This window comes from Lithobates pipiens, unplaced genomic scaffold (assembly GCF_037356315.1).
Source record: "Lithobates pipiens isolate NorthernLeopardFrog02 unplaced genomic scaffold, aLitPip1_a1.2 Scaffold_23, whole genome shotgun sequence".
Lineage (NCBI taxonomy): Eukaryota > Metazoa > Chordata > Amphibia > Anura > Ranidae > Lithobates > Lithobates pipiens.
In genome coordinates, this window is record NW_027507785.1 from 168,952,342 (window position 1) to 168,969,438 (window position 17,097).

Here is a 17,097-nt window from a genome sequence, read left to right on the forward strand (position 1 = left end):
ATGCTGGCTGCTGTCCCTTACTGCTGACATCACTTCCGGGACTTCCTTCCCTTCGGGCTCGGATTGTGCCATTTCCGCCGGTGTCCCCAGAGTTCTGGATACTCCACTTATGAATTGATTCGAGTCTGTGTTACAATATACGAACAGTCCTGGGAGCTTTTTAACACACTGATATGCCTTCTGTAGCTCCTGATCTTATAAGTGTTATTAATCCCGCAGGGTATATTAAAAACTGTTTAACTTCTACACTTAAAGGCGCCTTTTCTTTTGCTTATGCAGACCAATTTAATGCAGTGTGGCATATGGTCTGAGCACCAACAGGCTGACCCCCCCCCCACCCCTTTAACCTCTGCAGCAACGCTGGCAGCACTCATACGTCTATTTCCCAAAGACAAGCTCTGGATATGAAGCCAAGCACGTGAACTCAACTTCTTTGGTCGACCATATATATTTTTTTTGCCCCCTAGGTATTTCTGATTTTGTGGTTCTGTCCTTTGTTACTGCTGCCCCCTACAGTTCTGGATTTCTGTTGACAGTGTATGAATTTATGAAAATATGTTTTGAACAGGAATAATTTATGACCAATAGCATTTTCTTTTTGAAGAAATTAAAACACTTCTAGTATTTGTCAGCAATTCAGGAAGTATTTCCACCAAATAAAAGTTAGGAAGTATGGCAAACTGTCTTTAAATATTTGCATCGACTTTTAATTTAATAAGTAAAAAAGAAAAAAAAAGTTTACATTGCTTTGTTTTCTATTTAACAAGACGTTAATTCTAAGCATTAGGTTTCCCAACCCTTTCCTCCAGGTTGCTGTGGTAACTTGAGACCGACAAGACCAGCGACTTCCTCAGGGGAACGTTCTCCTTTAGTATGGAATTCCTCATGGAAAATTAGTTGATTCCTGACACTTTGGAGAAGGCAGAAATAAGTGGAAGCCTGAAACTGAAGTTCTTGCTGAGCCAGGCAGAGCTTCTCACTAGTTACCTGTGAAAGTAAAAATAAATATTTAAGCACAACTATCTTCTTACAGATTTACTGGCAACACGCTTGGAATTTTTAGAAACGAGCATTTAAAGCTGTAGTAAACTCAAAACCATGCAGCAGTCATTTTTCATGGCACGGGTATGCCATTTCTTCAGCGCGCATGCGCCGGTGACATCGGCGGCTACATGGTGCACGTTTAGGAGATATTTACAGTACCTAAAAGGTAAGCCTTATTATAGGCTCACCTGTAGGTAAAAACAAATAAATCCACTTTACTGCCACTTTAATAAAAAAAAAAAAAAATAGTCTTGTTGTCTTGATCCATTTCCTATCAAAGTATTTTAGAAAAACCTGCATAAAGTGGTGAGTGTACAGCTGGACCTTAGGAAGTCAGGTGCATGCACTCTTATGTTTCATTAACCAGATCCACAGTCATGACTTCAGCACGTTACCATTTACATTGTTAAATTTTAAGGGGGAAGTTCAGCTTTAGGTCATCTACCAAATAGTTGGTAGGGGTGAATAAAGATTCCAGTCAATCCAGTTCAGTGTGTGTGTGTGTGTGTGTGTGTGTGTGTGTGTGCAAATAATTTTCCCTATATACAGCAGGTACAATAAGTATTGACCATTTTTCTAGGTAAATATATTTTTAAAGAGGGCTATTGACATGAAATTTTTCACCACATCAAATAATAACCCATGGGTTCCATACATACAAAGAAGCCAAAACAAACCAGAACGGGCCTAATCCTGGCTAACCCCTTAACCACTTCCCGACCGCCGCACGACGATGTACGTCGACAGAATGGCACGGGCAGGCATATGGGCGTACATAGACGTCCCTGCCTTCCCGCGGGTCGGGGGCCCGATCGGGCCCCCGCCCGGTGCCTGCGGCGGTCGGTATTCGTTCGGGAACGATCCGGGATGAGGGGACGGCCATTCATTCATGGCCACCCCCTCGCGATCGCTCCCGACTAATAGAAATCCTTTGTGACATCACTTCCTCTCCTGTAATGTAAACACAGGAGAGGAAGTGATGTGATCTCTCCTCGTGTCGGTCTTTTTCGTTCCGGCACGGAGGAGAGAGGATCGGTGAGTTGCACCCAACACTACACTTACAGTAGAACACGCCAGGCACACTTTTAACCCCCCCCCCCCCCTGATCACCCCCCAATCACCCCTGCCCCCCCCAGTCACAGTGACACCAATTGCATTTTTTTTTTTTTTTTGCATTGGTGTCATTTGTGACTGTAATAACTGTTAGGGCAGTTAGGGTTAGCCCCCTTTAGCTCTAGGGTGCCCCCCTAACCCCCCCAATAAAGGTTTAACCCCGTGATCACCCCCCGTCGCCAGTGTCACTAATAAGCAATCGTTTTTCTGATCGCTGTATTAGTGTCACAGGTGACGCTAGTTAGGCAGGTAAGTATTTAGGTTCGCCGCAGCTTTTTATAGCGTCAGGGACCCCCATATACTACCGCATAGCCCCCTGATTGCCCCCCAGTTAACCCTTTCACCAGTGATCACCATATAACTGTTACAGGTGACGCTGGTTGGTTAGTTATTTTTTTTTTTTGTTTCAGGGCACCCGCCATTTATTACCTAATAAAGGTTTAACCCCCTGATCACCCGGCGGGTGATATAAGTTTGAGGGTCAGATAAGGTCTGCGTCGCCCCAGCGTCAGGTTAGTGCCAGTACCGCTAACACCCACGCGCAAAGCATACACCTCCCTTAGTAATATAGTATCTGATCAGATCTATATTAGCGTTGCCAGCATTTTAGGTTTCCCAAAACGCATTGTTAGCGGGATCAGCCCAGATACCTGCTAGCACCTGCGTTTAGCCCCTCCGCCAAGCCCAGCCCACCCAAGTGCAGTATCGATCGATCACTGTCACTTACAAAACACAACACACATAACTGCAGCGTTCGCAGAGTCAGGCTTGATCCCTGCGATCGCTAACAGTTTTTTTGGTAGCGTTTTGAAACAGTCGCTGACAGGCTAGGTGCTTTTTTACCTGTGAGTCTCACTAGTGTACCCCTAAATTTAGAGCCCAAAATGGCAAAGCGAAGGTACACTAGTGAAGAGGCCTACACGTTTCTGAGCATGACAGATAGTGAAGAGGACGTCACTCATCTGTCAGATTCAGGCTCAGAATACGATCCTGTAGAGGACAGCGGCTCCATGACAGATAGCTCTGACGACGGAGATGAGGCCGCTGTTAAGAACAGGTGTGCCCGATCCCGAATGTATTCTGTTGTTCAGGTGCAGGAACCGCAGGTCACTCGTATGGAGCAGAGACGTACTAGAGCCGCTCATCCTTCTGGTGAACTGGCAAGCACCAGCGGCCTAGTACACCCTGGTCCTACATCCAGCACTGCAGTAACACGTGGTGACGTGGCGAGTCCCATAAGTGCAGTTCAAGCTGGCGAGGTGGCAAGCACAAGTAGTGTCCCGCTGCCACCAAGAAGAAGACAAAGACAGGCCCGTCGTACCCATAGTGCCCTTCCTGCAGAATTCGCCAATCCTATTTGGGTGCCCACCACTTCTGCAGAACCCGTACTTCCCCCATTCACTGGCCAACCTGGCATTAACGTGGAAACAGTTGATTTTACGACACTTGACTTTTACTCACTGTTTTTCACCGAAGATCTCTATAGATCTATTGTGGACCAAACCAATTTGTACGCTGCTCAACACATCGCCACTATTCCCCAGTCCGCCCTTGCCAGACAATGGAAACCAGTTACGGTTTCCGAATTTAAAATCTTTCTGGGCCTCTCCCTCAACATGGGCATAACCAAAAAGAGTGAGTTGCGGTCATATTGGTCCACTGACCCAATTCACCATATGCGCGTGTTCTCTGCTTCCATGTCCAGGGCACGATACGAGCAGATCTTGCGGTTCATGCACTTCAGCGACAATGAACTCTGTCGTCCTTGTGGAGACCCTGAATACGATCGGCTCTACAAAATTCGGCCCCTCATAAACCACTTCAACCAACGTTTTGCAGACTTGTTTACTCCCGATCAAGTTGTCTGCGTTGATGAGTCCCTGATTAAGTTTTCTGGTCGCTTGTCATTCAAACAATACGTCCCCAACAAGCGTTCCATATACGGGGTCAAGATGTATAAGCTCTGTGACAGGGCCACAGGCTATACACGTAGTTTCATGGTTTATGAGGGTAAAGATAGTCACGTAGAGCCGGAGATCTGCCCTGACTACATAGGAAGCGCTGGCAAGATAGTGTGGGACATGGTGTCACCCTTATTCGGAAAGGGGTACCACTTGTACGTGGACAATTATTACACAAGCGTGCCACTGTTTAGTCACTTGTTTGATCAGCAGATTGGAGCATGTGGCACCGTGCGACCTAATCGCCGGGGCTTTCCCCAGCGGCTTGTAGAGTCCCGTCTTAGGCTGGGGGAGAGAGCCTGCTTGTGCAGTAATAATTTGCTCGCTATGAAGTGGAGGGATAATAAGAATGTTTTCGTTCTTACCTCCCTTCATGCAGACACGACGGTCCAAATTCCTACGGCGACTGGTATTGTGGAGAAACCCCTCTGTGTCCACAAATATAACCTTAACATGGGAGGGGTGGACCTCAATGACCAGTTGTTGGCGCCGTATCTAGTTGCCCGTAAGGCCAGACGCTGGTACAAAAAAGTGTCTTTATTTATTCCAATTGGCTATACTGAATGCTTATGTACTACACAAAGCTTCAGGACGGACTGGATCCTTCCTCAAATTCCAGGAGGATATAGTCAGAGCCCTTCTGTATCCAGGCGGTGCTCCACCTCACCTTCCCCTACCAGATGCAGTAAGCCGGCTGCATGAGAGGCATTATTCTTATGTCATCCCGAGTACCCCTACCCAACGAGCCCCCCAAAGAAAATGTTGTGTCTGCAGAAAGCGCGGATATAGGCGTGACACCCGTTCTTATTGTCCACGCTGTCCTGACCAGCCTGGTCTTTGTCAGGGTGAGTGTTTTGAACGCTACCATTCACTAGTTGAGTATTAGCGTAGGGTACAGCATTGCACAGGCTAGGCACACATTCACAGGGTCTCCCAAGATGCCATCGCATTTTGAGAGACCCAAACCGCTGGAACCGTTACAACAGAAGTGTTAAAGTTACATAAAAAAGTGTTTAAAAAAAAATAAATAGTTGTCGTTTTATTGTTCTCTCCCTCTCTCTATTCTCTCTCTATTGTTCTGCTCCTTTGTACTGTATTCTATTCTGCAATGTTTTATTGTTAACCATTTTTTGTTTTCAGGTACGCCATTCAGTTGTAGCGTGGATTTATTTATCTTGACAGCAACAGTGTTTGCTCCCACGATACGTAAAGCTGCGACTCCAGCACTGTCGGAGGTGATTTCACCACCACAGTTAAAAAAGAGCATATATGCCGAAGCATGGGGGCATAAGGGGTGGAGGAGCGATCTGCTCCTACCTTTTGCGGGAGGATGCCCCCATGCTTCAGCATATATATATTTTAGGCACAGATTGTGTTAAATGTGTTATTTTTTGCTATTTTTTTTTTGTATTTGCTTTGCAGGTATGGTACGTCTTACTGTTATACTGTAATGTTACTTTGTTTTATTGTTAACCATCATTTGCTTAGCAGGTACGCTATTCAGTTGCAGCGCGGATTTATTTATCTTGACAGCAACAGCGTTTGCTCCCATGATACATAAAGCCGCGACTCCAGCACTGTCGGGGGTGATTTCACCACCACAGTTAAAAAAGACCATATATGCCGAAGCATGGGGGCATAAGGGGTGGAGGAGCGATCTGCTCCTACCTTTTGCGGGAGGATGCCCCCATGCTTCGGCATATATAAATGGTGCATGTATGCCCACCATTAAAAGTGGGTGGATGAAGGGTGGTATCTAATGGTGGGCATACCCACCGATCAATATTTTTTTTTCGTTCAGCCCACAGGCTGCATGAAAAAAAAAAATACAATATATGCCCAACCAGTTCCAGCAACATACTGGTATGTTGCGGGACTTTGAGTGCTTATACCAGAATGATGCCTGCAGGTTTAGGTATCATCTTGGTATCATTCTTTTCAGCCAGCGGTCGGCTTTTATGTAAAAGCAATCCTAGCGGCTAATTAGCCTCTAGACTACTTTTACAAGCAGTGGGAGGGAATGCCCCCCCCCCGCACCATCTTCCATGGTTTTCTCAGGCTCTTCTGTCCCAACAGGGAACCTGAGAATGCAGCCGGTGGTTCCGCCAGCTGACCATAAAGCTGATCAGAGACCAGAATGGCTCCAATTATCTCTATGGCCTAAGACACCGGAAGCTACGAGCATTTCATGACTTAGATTTTGCGGGATGTAAACAGCGCCATTGGGAAATTGGGAAAGCATTTTATCACACCGATCTTGGTGTGGTCAGATGCTTTGAGGACAGAGGAGAGATCTAGGGTCTGATAGACCCAAATTTTTTTTTTTAAAAAGAGTACCTGTCACTACCTATTGCAATCATAGGGGATATTTACATTCCCTGAGATAACAATAAAAATCATAAAAAAAATATATAAATGAAAGGAACAGTTTAAAAATAAAATAAAAAAGCAAAATAAATAATAAAAAAATAAAAATAAAAAAAAAACACCCCTGTCCCCCCCTGCTAAGGCGCAACGTGGAACGCAAGCGTTGGTCTGGTGTCATATGTAAACAGCAATTGCACCATGCATGTGAGGTATCACCACGAAGGTCAGATCGAGGGTACTAATTTTAGCAGTAGACCTCCTCCGTAAATCTAAAGTGGTCACCTGTAAAGGCATTTAAAGGCTTTTAAAAATGTACGTAGTTTGTCGCCGCTGCACGTTTCTGCGCAATTTTAAAGCATGTCATGTTTGGTATCCATGTACTCGGCCTAAGATCATATTTTTTATTTCATCAAACATTTGGGCAATATAGTGATTTTTAGTGCATTAAAATAAAAAAAAGTGTGTTTTTTCCCCAAAAAATGCGTTTGAAAAATCGCTGCGCAAATATCGTGTGAAAAAAAAAATGAAACACCCACCATTTTAATCGGTAGGGCTTTTGCTTTAAAAAAACACCTCATGTTTGGGGGTTCAAAGTAATTTTCTTGCAAAAAAAAATATTTTTTCATGTAAACAAAAAGTGTCAGAAAGGGCTTTTTCTTCAAGTGGTTAGAAGAGTGGGTGATGTGTGACATAAGCTTCTAAATGTTGTGCATAAAATGCCAGGACAGTTCAAAACCTCCCCAAATGACCCCATTTTAGAAAGTAGACACCCCAAGCTATTTGCTGAGAGGCATGTCGAGTCCATGGAATATTTTATATTTTGACAAAAGTTGTGGAAAAAATACATTATTATATATTTTTTTTTTTTTTGCACAAAGTTGTCATTAAATGATATATTGCTCGAACATGCCATGGTTATATGTAAAATTACACCCCAAAATACATTCTGTTGCTTCTCCTGAGTACGGGGATACCACAAGTGTGAGACCTTTTGGGAGCCTAACCGCGTACGGTACCCCAAAATCCAAGCACCACCTTCAGGATTTCTAAGGGTGTAAATTTTTGATTTCATTCCTCACTGCCTATCACAGTTTCGGAGGCCATAGAATGCCCAGATAGCACAAAATCCCCCCAAGTGACCCCATTTTGGAAAGGAGACACCCCAAGCTATTTGCCGAGAGGTATGGTTAGTATTTTGCAGACCTTAATTTTTGTCACAAAGTTTTGAAAATTGAAAAAAAGAAAAAAAATATACATTATTTTTTTTTTTCTTCATTTTCAAAAACAAATGAGAGCTGCAAAATACTCACCATGCCTCTCGGCAAATAGCTTGGGGTGTCTACTTTCCAAAATGGGGTCATTTTGGGGGGTTTTGTGCTATTTTGGCATTTTATGGCCTTCAAAACTGTGATAGGTAGTGAGGTGTGAAATCAAAAATTTACACCCTTAGAAATCCTGAAGGCGGTTCTTGGTTTTCGGGGCCCCGTACGCGACTAGGCTTCCAAAAAGTCCCACACATGTGGTATCCCCGTACTCAGGAGAAGCAGCAGAATTTATTTTGGGGTGTCATTTTACATATGCCCATGGCATGCGGGAGCAATATATCATTTAGTGACAACTTTGTGAAAAAAAAAATAAAAAAAAAAAGTTTGTAATTTTCCCGCAACTTGCGGCAAAATATAAAATATTCCATGGACTCAACATGCCTCTCAGCAAATAGCTTGGGGTGTCTACTTTCTAAAATGGGGTCATTTGTGGGAGTTTTGTGCCATCTTCGCATTTTATGGCCTTCAAAACTGTAATAGGTAGTGAGGCGTGAAATCAAAAATTTACGCCCTTAGAAAGCCTGAAGGCGGTTCTTGGCTTTCGGGGCCCCGTACGCAGCTAGGCTCCCAAAAAATCCCACACATGTGGTATCCCTGTACTCAGGAGAAGCAGCAGAATTTATTTTGGGGTGTCATTTCACATATGCCCATGGCATGCGTGAGCAATATATCATTTAGTGACAACTTTGTGAAAAAAATAAAATAAAAAATTTTTTTTGTTATTATTCAATCGCTTGCGGCAAAAAAATAAAATATTCAATGGGCTCAACATGCCTCTTATCAATTTCCTTAGGGTGTCTACTTTCCAAAATGGGATCATTTGGGGGGGTTTTGTACTGCCCTGCCATTTTAGCACCTCAAGAAATGAGATAGGCAGTCATAAACTAAAAGCTGCGTAAATTCCAGAAAATGTACCTTAGTTTGTAGATGTGACAACTTTTGCGCAAACCAATAAATATACAGTTATTGACTTTTTTTTTTACCAAAGACATGTGGCTGAATACATTTTGGCCTAAATGTATGACTAAAATTGAGTTTATTGGATTTTTCTAATAACAAAAAGTAGAAAATATCATTTTTTTTTCAAAATTTGCGGTCTTTTTACGTTTATATCGCAAAAAATAAAAATCGCAGAGTCAGTCAAATACCTTTAAAAGGAACCTCTATTTGTGGGAAGAAAAGGACGCAAATTTCGTTTGGGTACAACATTGCATGACCGCGCAATTACCAGTTGAAGCAGCGCAGTGCCAAAGTGTAAAAAGACCTCTGGTCATTTACCAGCAAAATGGTCTGGTCTGAAAGTGGTTAAAGAACCTGCTAACTAGCGTATCGAACACCTGGGGTAGCTCTAAAAAAATGGAAAATTGTATACTCACCTTTCCGTAATTTTCCTTTCCTGACGCATCTTCATGGCAGCACACACTGGGTTGTGACTCTGCCCTCACAAACTGACAGGATTGGATTAACTATAAATTTGAATTTGCTGCATTCTCTGTAAATATCATCACAAAAGAAACAGGGACGGCAACTGTGTGCTGCCATGAAGATGCGTCAGGAAAGGAAAATTACGGAAAGGTGAATATACAATTTTCCATTTTCCTGACGCCTTCATGGTAGCACACACTGGGAAATAACTCGCCAGTCGGGTGGGTGCAAGTAAAATAATATTTATTCCTTATAATGCTGAAGAATTGGCTCTAATGACGGATCTGCCGAAGTCGGCCATGGATAAATGAGCAGAATCCACCTTGTAGTGGGAAATAAAGGTATTCCTGGAGGACCATGTTGCTGCCCTGCATATTGTCTCTAGTGAGACCCTGCAATACGCTGCCCAAGAGGTAGCCACTGCCCTAGTTGAATGAGCCCTGATGTCTTCAGGAATCGCCATATGCTGGGTGGAGTAAGCTTTTTTAATGGTTCTGACTAACCAGGATGCAATAGTGCGTGAGGAGGCGGCTTGCCCACGCCTGTTACCATGGGGAATGATCAAAAAGAGACTTTGTTTTCCTAAAAGAAGTGGTAGCAGTTAAGTAGTTCATGATGGTTGTTTTGACATCTAGTGGATGAGGATTACCCTGATCGTCCGTGAAGGATGGAAGGATGATATCTTGATTGTAATGGAAGGAAGTTACCACTTTGGGTATGAAGTGAAGTGTTCGGAAGGTCTGAGGACTACTTTGTCAGGAAAGAGAACTAACTTAATGCTTGGATCTCCGACACTCTCCTAGCTGATGTAATCACAATGAGAAAAGACAGTTTTAAAGTCAAGTCCCATAAAGAGATAGTTTCAAATGGAACAAACAGAGGAGAAGAGAGAGCATGGAGAACTATTGAAAGATCCCATGATGGGAAGACTGGCCTCCTGGGGGGTTTAATGTTTAGATAGGCTCTGTATATTGGATTACCAATGGGTGGAATGCCCACTTAGTATCTGTTTTAGCTGACAGAGCTGATACCTGAACCTTTAGGGTACTTAATCTTAGACCCTTGTTGACCCCCGACTGGAGGAATTCCAGGACCTGAGAGGGTTCCGGAGAAAGGAAATTCCATCCTCTCTGTTATGCCATGAAGCAGAATCTTCCCCAAACCTTTGAATAGATGGTATTGGTAGTGGCTTTCCTGGCTTGCATCAGGGTTGACTTCATGAGAACAGCCTTGCGCTCTTAGTCTAGCCCTCTCAATCTCCAGGCCATCAGGTGCAATTTCTCTGATGCAGGATGTAAAAATTGACCTTGAGACAGAAGATCCGGAGTTTTTGGGAGAGGAACTGGAGGTTGAAGGCTGAGCTGTAAGAGTGTCGTGAACCACGGCCTCCTCTGCCACAGTGGAATAATCATAATTACCGTCACCAAGGATCTCCGAAGCCTGGATAGGAACCTCGCAATTAACGGAGTTGGAGGGAATATATACCCCAACTTGAAGTTCCATGGGTGAACTAGACAGTCCACTCTCTCCGCCGATGGGAATGAACCTCTTGACAGGAATCTGTGGCACTTGGTATTCGGAGTGGCTGCTAAATCTACTTCCGGCGTTCCCCAGATTTCCGTAAGGAGGGAGAAAGTCCGAGGGTTCAACCACCACTCGTTGTTGGATAGCGTTTCTCGACTCAGGCAGTCGGGTAATATGTTCTGTGCCGCTGGGACATGCACTGCTTTTAAACTTGTTAGATGTATCTGAGCCCATTCCAAGATGGGCCGAACTTCTTCCATCAAGGTGGCACTCCTGGTACCCCCTTGCTTCTGAACATAAGACACTGCTACTTGGTTGTCCATTCGAATGAGCACATTCTTGTCCGTCAGAAATGGTGCGAATGCCCTTAAGGCATAAACTGCTTCCCTGAGCTCTAAAATGTTTGAGACTAAACCTTGAGCCTGAATATGCCACTGGCCCTGGGCTGCCTGCTCTTGATAGTGGGCCCCCCAACCGCTCTGGCAGGCATCCGAAGTGACTACTTCCGGGTCTGGAGGGACTATCAGTTTGTATTTCCCAAGATTGCTCGGGCACGTCCACCACCATATCGATTGCTTCACCAATCTGGAGATGAAGATGGTCTGACGCATTGAGACTCCATCCCACTGCCTGAGGAATGAGTTCTGTAAGGTTCTCATGTGTCACTGTGCCCATCGCACCATGGGTATGGTTGTGGACATGGACCCTAGTACACTCAGACAGGCTCTGGCTGGTAAGTGATTCCTTGATAGCAGCTTCTGCATTTTCTGTATCAGAGGCCAGATCTTCTCTTGTTATTTTTAGGGGCAGATCTGAACACCAAAACAAATCATATTTTGTGTGGGTCGCAGACAGCTCTTTTCCCGATTATCCACCCAAACTTCTGGAGGGTTTGTAAGGAGGATCTCTCGGTGATGAATCAACGTCTCTTGATCCTTTGCTAAAAGTAGGATGTCGTCCAGATAATGGTGGGCGCGTAATCCCTTTTCTCTGAGGAAAGCCACCAACGGTAACAATACTTTTGTAAATGTCCTGGGTGCCGAAGAGATGCCGAACGGGAGGCACTGGAATTGGAAAATGTTAGTTTATGGCTAACCGGAGAAACTTTTGAAAGGCCAGATGAATTTGTATATGCAGATAAGCGTCCGATAAATCTATTGAAAGCATCCAATCGCTCAGAGTTATTGCTAGAAGTATAGATTGAAGGTTTTCCATTTTGAAAGCCTCCACTTTGATATCCTTGTTGAGCATCTTGAGGTCTAATACAGGACGCAAATCCCCTGTCTATTTTTTAGCAAAAACAAGGAAGAGTAGAACCCTCTTCCCTTTTGGCATGATGGGACCTCCAGGATCGCTCCCTTTTGTTTCAATTCTGCTACGTACTTTACTAGCAGAATCCTTTGGGGTACTGAGGAGGGTACTCTGGTTGCCTGGAAATGATTTGGTGGGAGTCTGTTTTTGAATTTCCACCTGTGTCCAAATCGGATTGTGGACAATGTCCATAAATCCTTTATATGGTCTGACCAGATCTTGGTGAAGTTCCTTCTGTTCCCCTGCCGGGGTGGCCTTAGATTTCTGTATCCTTAGAAAATAAAAGGTTTTGTATTTTTCCAGTCCCTTCTAAATTCCCTACCAGGAGAGTAGGACCTGGACTCTCTATATTTGTCCGGAAGATTACTTCTGTAAACCGGTCCCTTCTGCGTCTTGGGTCTCCTGTCGGAGGGGATCGGCCTGACTTCCCTCCTGTTACCTTGGATATGGCAGAGTCTAACTTGACACCGAACAGATTTGCACCATCATATGGAATTCTGCACCAATTTATTTTTGATGCTGTATCGGTCATCCACGGTTTGAGCCATAGCGCTCTTCTTGCTGTTTACGGAGGCCAGCATAGCCTTGGCTGAAGATCTTATAATATCTATTGATGCCTCTTCTAGCTTGACTTCTTGCAGAGAGGAAATAATCTTTCCCATTTCAATGCCATCCTGTAGGTCTTTTTCTATTTTAGATGCCCATCCTGAGATGGCTGTGGCTACTGCTGCTGTGGCAATTGCTGGTCTACAGGCTCCCCCAGCCATGGAATATGCCTTCTTCAATTCTAGGTCCATCTTTTGGTCGAGCACATCCCGAAAGGAAACAGCATCCTCGATTGGTAGTGTGACGTGGCGGGTGAGGCGCATTAATGAGGAATCGACGATGGGAGCATTAATTAAAGGCTTTTAAAGGGTACATCTAGGCTAATTTGTTTGTAAGACTAGATCTTTTGTCAGACCTCTCCCACTCGTCTTTAATGAGATCCTCCAGCTCCTCTAAAAATGGGAAGGATACCGGATCTCTTTTTAGGTTTGGAAAATATTTCCATATTTTCTGAGGTTCCGCCGCATCATCTTGCCAGCCAATTGCTTCTTTAACGGCCTTTGCAAAGGGTTCCACCAGGGAAAAATCAAAGCCCACTGACATTTCCTGACCCTCATCTTCAGAGGAAGATTGTGATGCCTGAGTGAGATGGGGGTCTGCTGAAGATGTACTGGGAGCAGCTCTAATGCTGGTGTTGTTTCCAGTATGGACTCCCGCACTGATTCTCTTATGAGGTCTGTAGCAATTCTTGCGTCTGCGACAGGCAAGTTATCTGGCAGTGCCGGAGCGCCGCATACCCAGCAAGCGTTTGCTGCAGGTCGGGTGTGGTGGCTTTGACATTGTGAGGAAGGAGATCTCCTGCGACTTGATCGACTGTGGCGTGAGTAGCTATGTTGTGAGTGGCTGTGTCTTCCGTGCCATGAAGGAGATCTTGAGCGGCTCCTGCAGGACATCCTGCTAGACCTTCTCCCATGGCTGGAACTTGCGGCTCTTGATCTAGACAGGCTGCCAAAAAAATGCAGCATTTAACGTCTGGCACTCTTTTTTTCTCCCCTTCAATACTTACCTTGCCCGATAAAGCCTCTTCCCCAACTTGCTGATGGTGGTCTGCGTGGGCAGTGGACTCCATAAAAAAAAAAAGGGGGGGGGGGGGAGGGAAGGACAGTCTGAGATATAGAGAGAAATAATGTGTACATATATATATATATATATATATATATATATATATACACACACACATACATACATACATACACACACACACACACACACACACACACACACACACACACACACACACCATTTATATATATATTATTTATTAACCAAGTTTATCTGCAAGAAACAATATAATAACAATAATAATATATATAGGAGTCCCACAGGGACTTACCTTGAGACTGCAGAGTGATCTACATGCAGAGGCAGCAACCTTCCTTAAGTCTTGCAGAGTGCACAGCAGAATCACAGAGAAATACAGCTTTGTATTTGAACATAGCGCCATTGCGGTGGCTAATTGACGCTCTGCGCATGCACAGAAGCGTCCCGATTGTTCCGGCGCCATTTTATATAAGGGAACACACATTAAAAACATAGGGGGAAAAAAAAAACTGGCACTGCACGTGCTCAGAGTGGCCGAACGGCGCCATCTAGGCTGGAATTACAGCATAGAGAAAACACCACTGAGGGAGAAACAAACGGCGGCCATGACAGAGGTAGAGAAAAAAAGGGAATATAAACCATCACTTACTATAGGAATAAAAGATGGATATTAATATTTATATAAGAGGAATTAAAAGGCAAAAGAAGAAGGGGAGTCCACTGCAAAGGTAAAAAAGCTTCTTTAAAGCTTTGGTAATGCCAGAAATCCAGTAGCCCCTTAAGACCACCAGAGCGGGGGTTCCCTCCATAGAAGCTCCTTTAGAGACTGTACAGGAGGGACTTCCAAACAGGAGAGGCTTAAACCTGCTGGGGCGAATGCGGTAGAGGCTTATTCATCTGTAACAGGAGAAACCGTGTCCGTCCAACCTGTCAGGTGAGGATAAAAAAAGAAGAGAATGCAGCAGGGGGTCTCCCCTTCAAATTTATAGTTAATCTAATCCTGTCAGGTTGTGGGGGCGGAGTCACAACCCAGTGTGTGCTGCCATGAAGGCGTCAGGAAAAATAAATAAAAAAAGATGATAGACTAGGCTTATACCTGAACTTTAAATGTACTAATGGCCAGCCCTTGGTTCGTGCCGTCTTGTAAAATCTCCAAGATGGCTAGAATATCTGCAGACACCTTCTTGGTGTCTAGCCATGAACAGGAAACTTTCCAATATTTTACATACATTGCTTACTTTCCTTCTACTAGAAAGAATTGTATTTAACAGCCTGTCTGAGAGCCCATTAGACCTCAGAAGGCTTTCCTCAGACACCAAGCTGACAATTTCAGGCTCTATTTTTGGCAAAAGGACTGGGCCCTGGGACAGCAGAACCTTCCTCTCGGGCAGCATGAGGGGAGGCTCTCTTGCTAGGCACAGCAGTGTGAAAAACCCAAGGCCTCTTCAGCCAATAAGAGACCACCAGGATCATTGTTGTGCGCTCCTGAACAAACTTACTCGGGACCAGGGGAAGGAGTTTGAATGGGGGGGGGGGGTGTAGCACAGGCAAAACGCCCACTTCTGGGTCAAAGCGTCTATCCCCTTGACCCCTAATTCTCTTTCCAATGAGAAGTACACTGGAACCTTGGCATTTGACTTGTTGGCGAACAAGTCCACCTCTGGAAGGCCCCATTTCTCTGCCATTAGCTGGAAGACTTCCCTGTTCAGTAACCATTCTGACTCGTACACTTGGTGTCAGCTCAGATAGTCCACCAGACGAATGTCCGCTCCCTTTAGATGGACCACGACTATCGACCTCAGGTTCCTCTTGGCCCAAGAAAAGATGGCGCTCGCCAGCCTGATTAAGGATGGACACTGTGTTCCCCCTTGTTTGTTTATATAAAAGACTCTGCTACCACACTGTCCGAGAAGACATATACGTGGTGACTTTTCAGCTCTTTGGTGAGTGCTCTTAGTGCCCCCCAGATTGCTTGCAACTCCCTCCAGTTGGCTGATCTTTGGGACTGCGTCATCTCCCAGTGCCCTTGGGCTACTCTTGACCCCCAGTGGGCTCCCCAGCCCCAGGCGCTAGCATCCGTGGTAATACAGCTAGACACCGGATGAGACTATAGTAGACCCTGCACAAGATTCTCTTCGTTCCTCCACCCCCACAGAGACCTCTTGGTCTTTGGAGATAGGCAGAAGGTCGCGTCCATCGATTCCTGCACCCTATCCCAGCTGCTTAGGATATTGGCCTGGAGACACCTGAAATGGGCACTTGCACAGGGTACTGCTGCCAGAAGGCCTAGACCCGACATGGCCGCACAGATGGACACTATCAGATGGTTTTGAAAAAAGGCTGCCGTTGCTTTTACTTTTTCCCTCTGCGAGGTAGGTTTTCTGCATCCCTGAGTTCACCAAGAACACTAGTTATTGCAAGGCCTGTGCCGGGGATAGATTTGATTTCTTCCTGTTTATTAGCCACCCCAGATCTTCCAAAAAGGAAATGGCCACTCACAGGTCTCCTTGTAATTGGAGCACAGAGGGGGCAAAAAATAAAAGGTTGTCCAAGTATGGGATGACGGATTCCTTTTAGTCTCAGGTGGCACAGTGCCTCTGCCAGGACTTTCGTAAAAAAAAGGGGGGGGGGGGGAGACTACGGCTGGTCGTTTTGGGGTTTCAAGGTTCGTCAGCATTAACTTTATAGCCTTAATTTCTTTCCTTGCATGCCCCATTTTCTTCCTTGTAAACCCATTTATCAATACAGGGTTTACAAAGAGGCTTGGTTCCACCCTTCTTTGAATTTTTTCGCACATGATGGACACCTCTTCTTCCCCGACTTCTCTGGTTCTTTGGGCTGAGCCTGAGACAAGAGAAGCAGAGAAGAGAAGGGAGGCACCCGCCGCTGACGGGACTCACAATGGGAGTCCACCACCCCCGCCCTGTAGACCAAAGGCACCCCCAGTCTCAGCCTAGCTGGGCTGGCACCACTGCCACCTGGTTCTTCCAAGCCTGCCAAGTCCATGTTGTCCTCCTGGAGCATCACAATGTTGTTGCTGGTGGTTCAGGAGCGCCCAATTACCATGCCTGGCTTTTTTTTTTTCCTTTAAATAAACCGCCACACTTTTAAGTGCACAATGGGGTTTATTTACTAAAGCTGGAAAGTGCAAAATCAGGCTCACTTCTGCATAGACATAAGACAAGTAGAGGCGCAAAGGACCACAAATAATATCAACCAGAAAGGAAGGGATGTCCTCATAACTACAGAGAAGAATGTCTCTATGTTTGTTTAGGCATCGAGTCCAATGAAGTATATTAATTCTTTAAGGGGATACCACATGCAGGGCTGCCACCATGACGAAACAAACCAAGTTTCCAAATGACTGAAAAATACAAAAC

At 44.9% G+C, this 17,097-nt stretch overlaps 1 protein-coding gene across 1 annotated transcript in view; it reads right to left on the bottom strand.

Annotated features, from left to right (window-relative positions):
• Positions 1–685: 685 nt before the first annotated feature.
• Positions 686–17,097, bottom strand: part of FMC1 (formation of mitochondrial complex V assembly factor 1) — a 54,991-nt gene continuing 38,579 nt past the window's right edge. Inside the window, exon 2 of the mRNA XM_077452586.1 lies at positions 686–987. Coding sequence (XP_077308712.1) covers positions 784–987 — 204 coding nt within the window. The 3' untranslated portion in view covers positions 686–783. The remainder of the gene's footprint in view (positions 988–17,097) is intronic.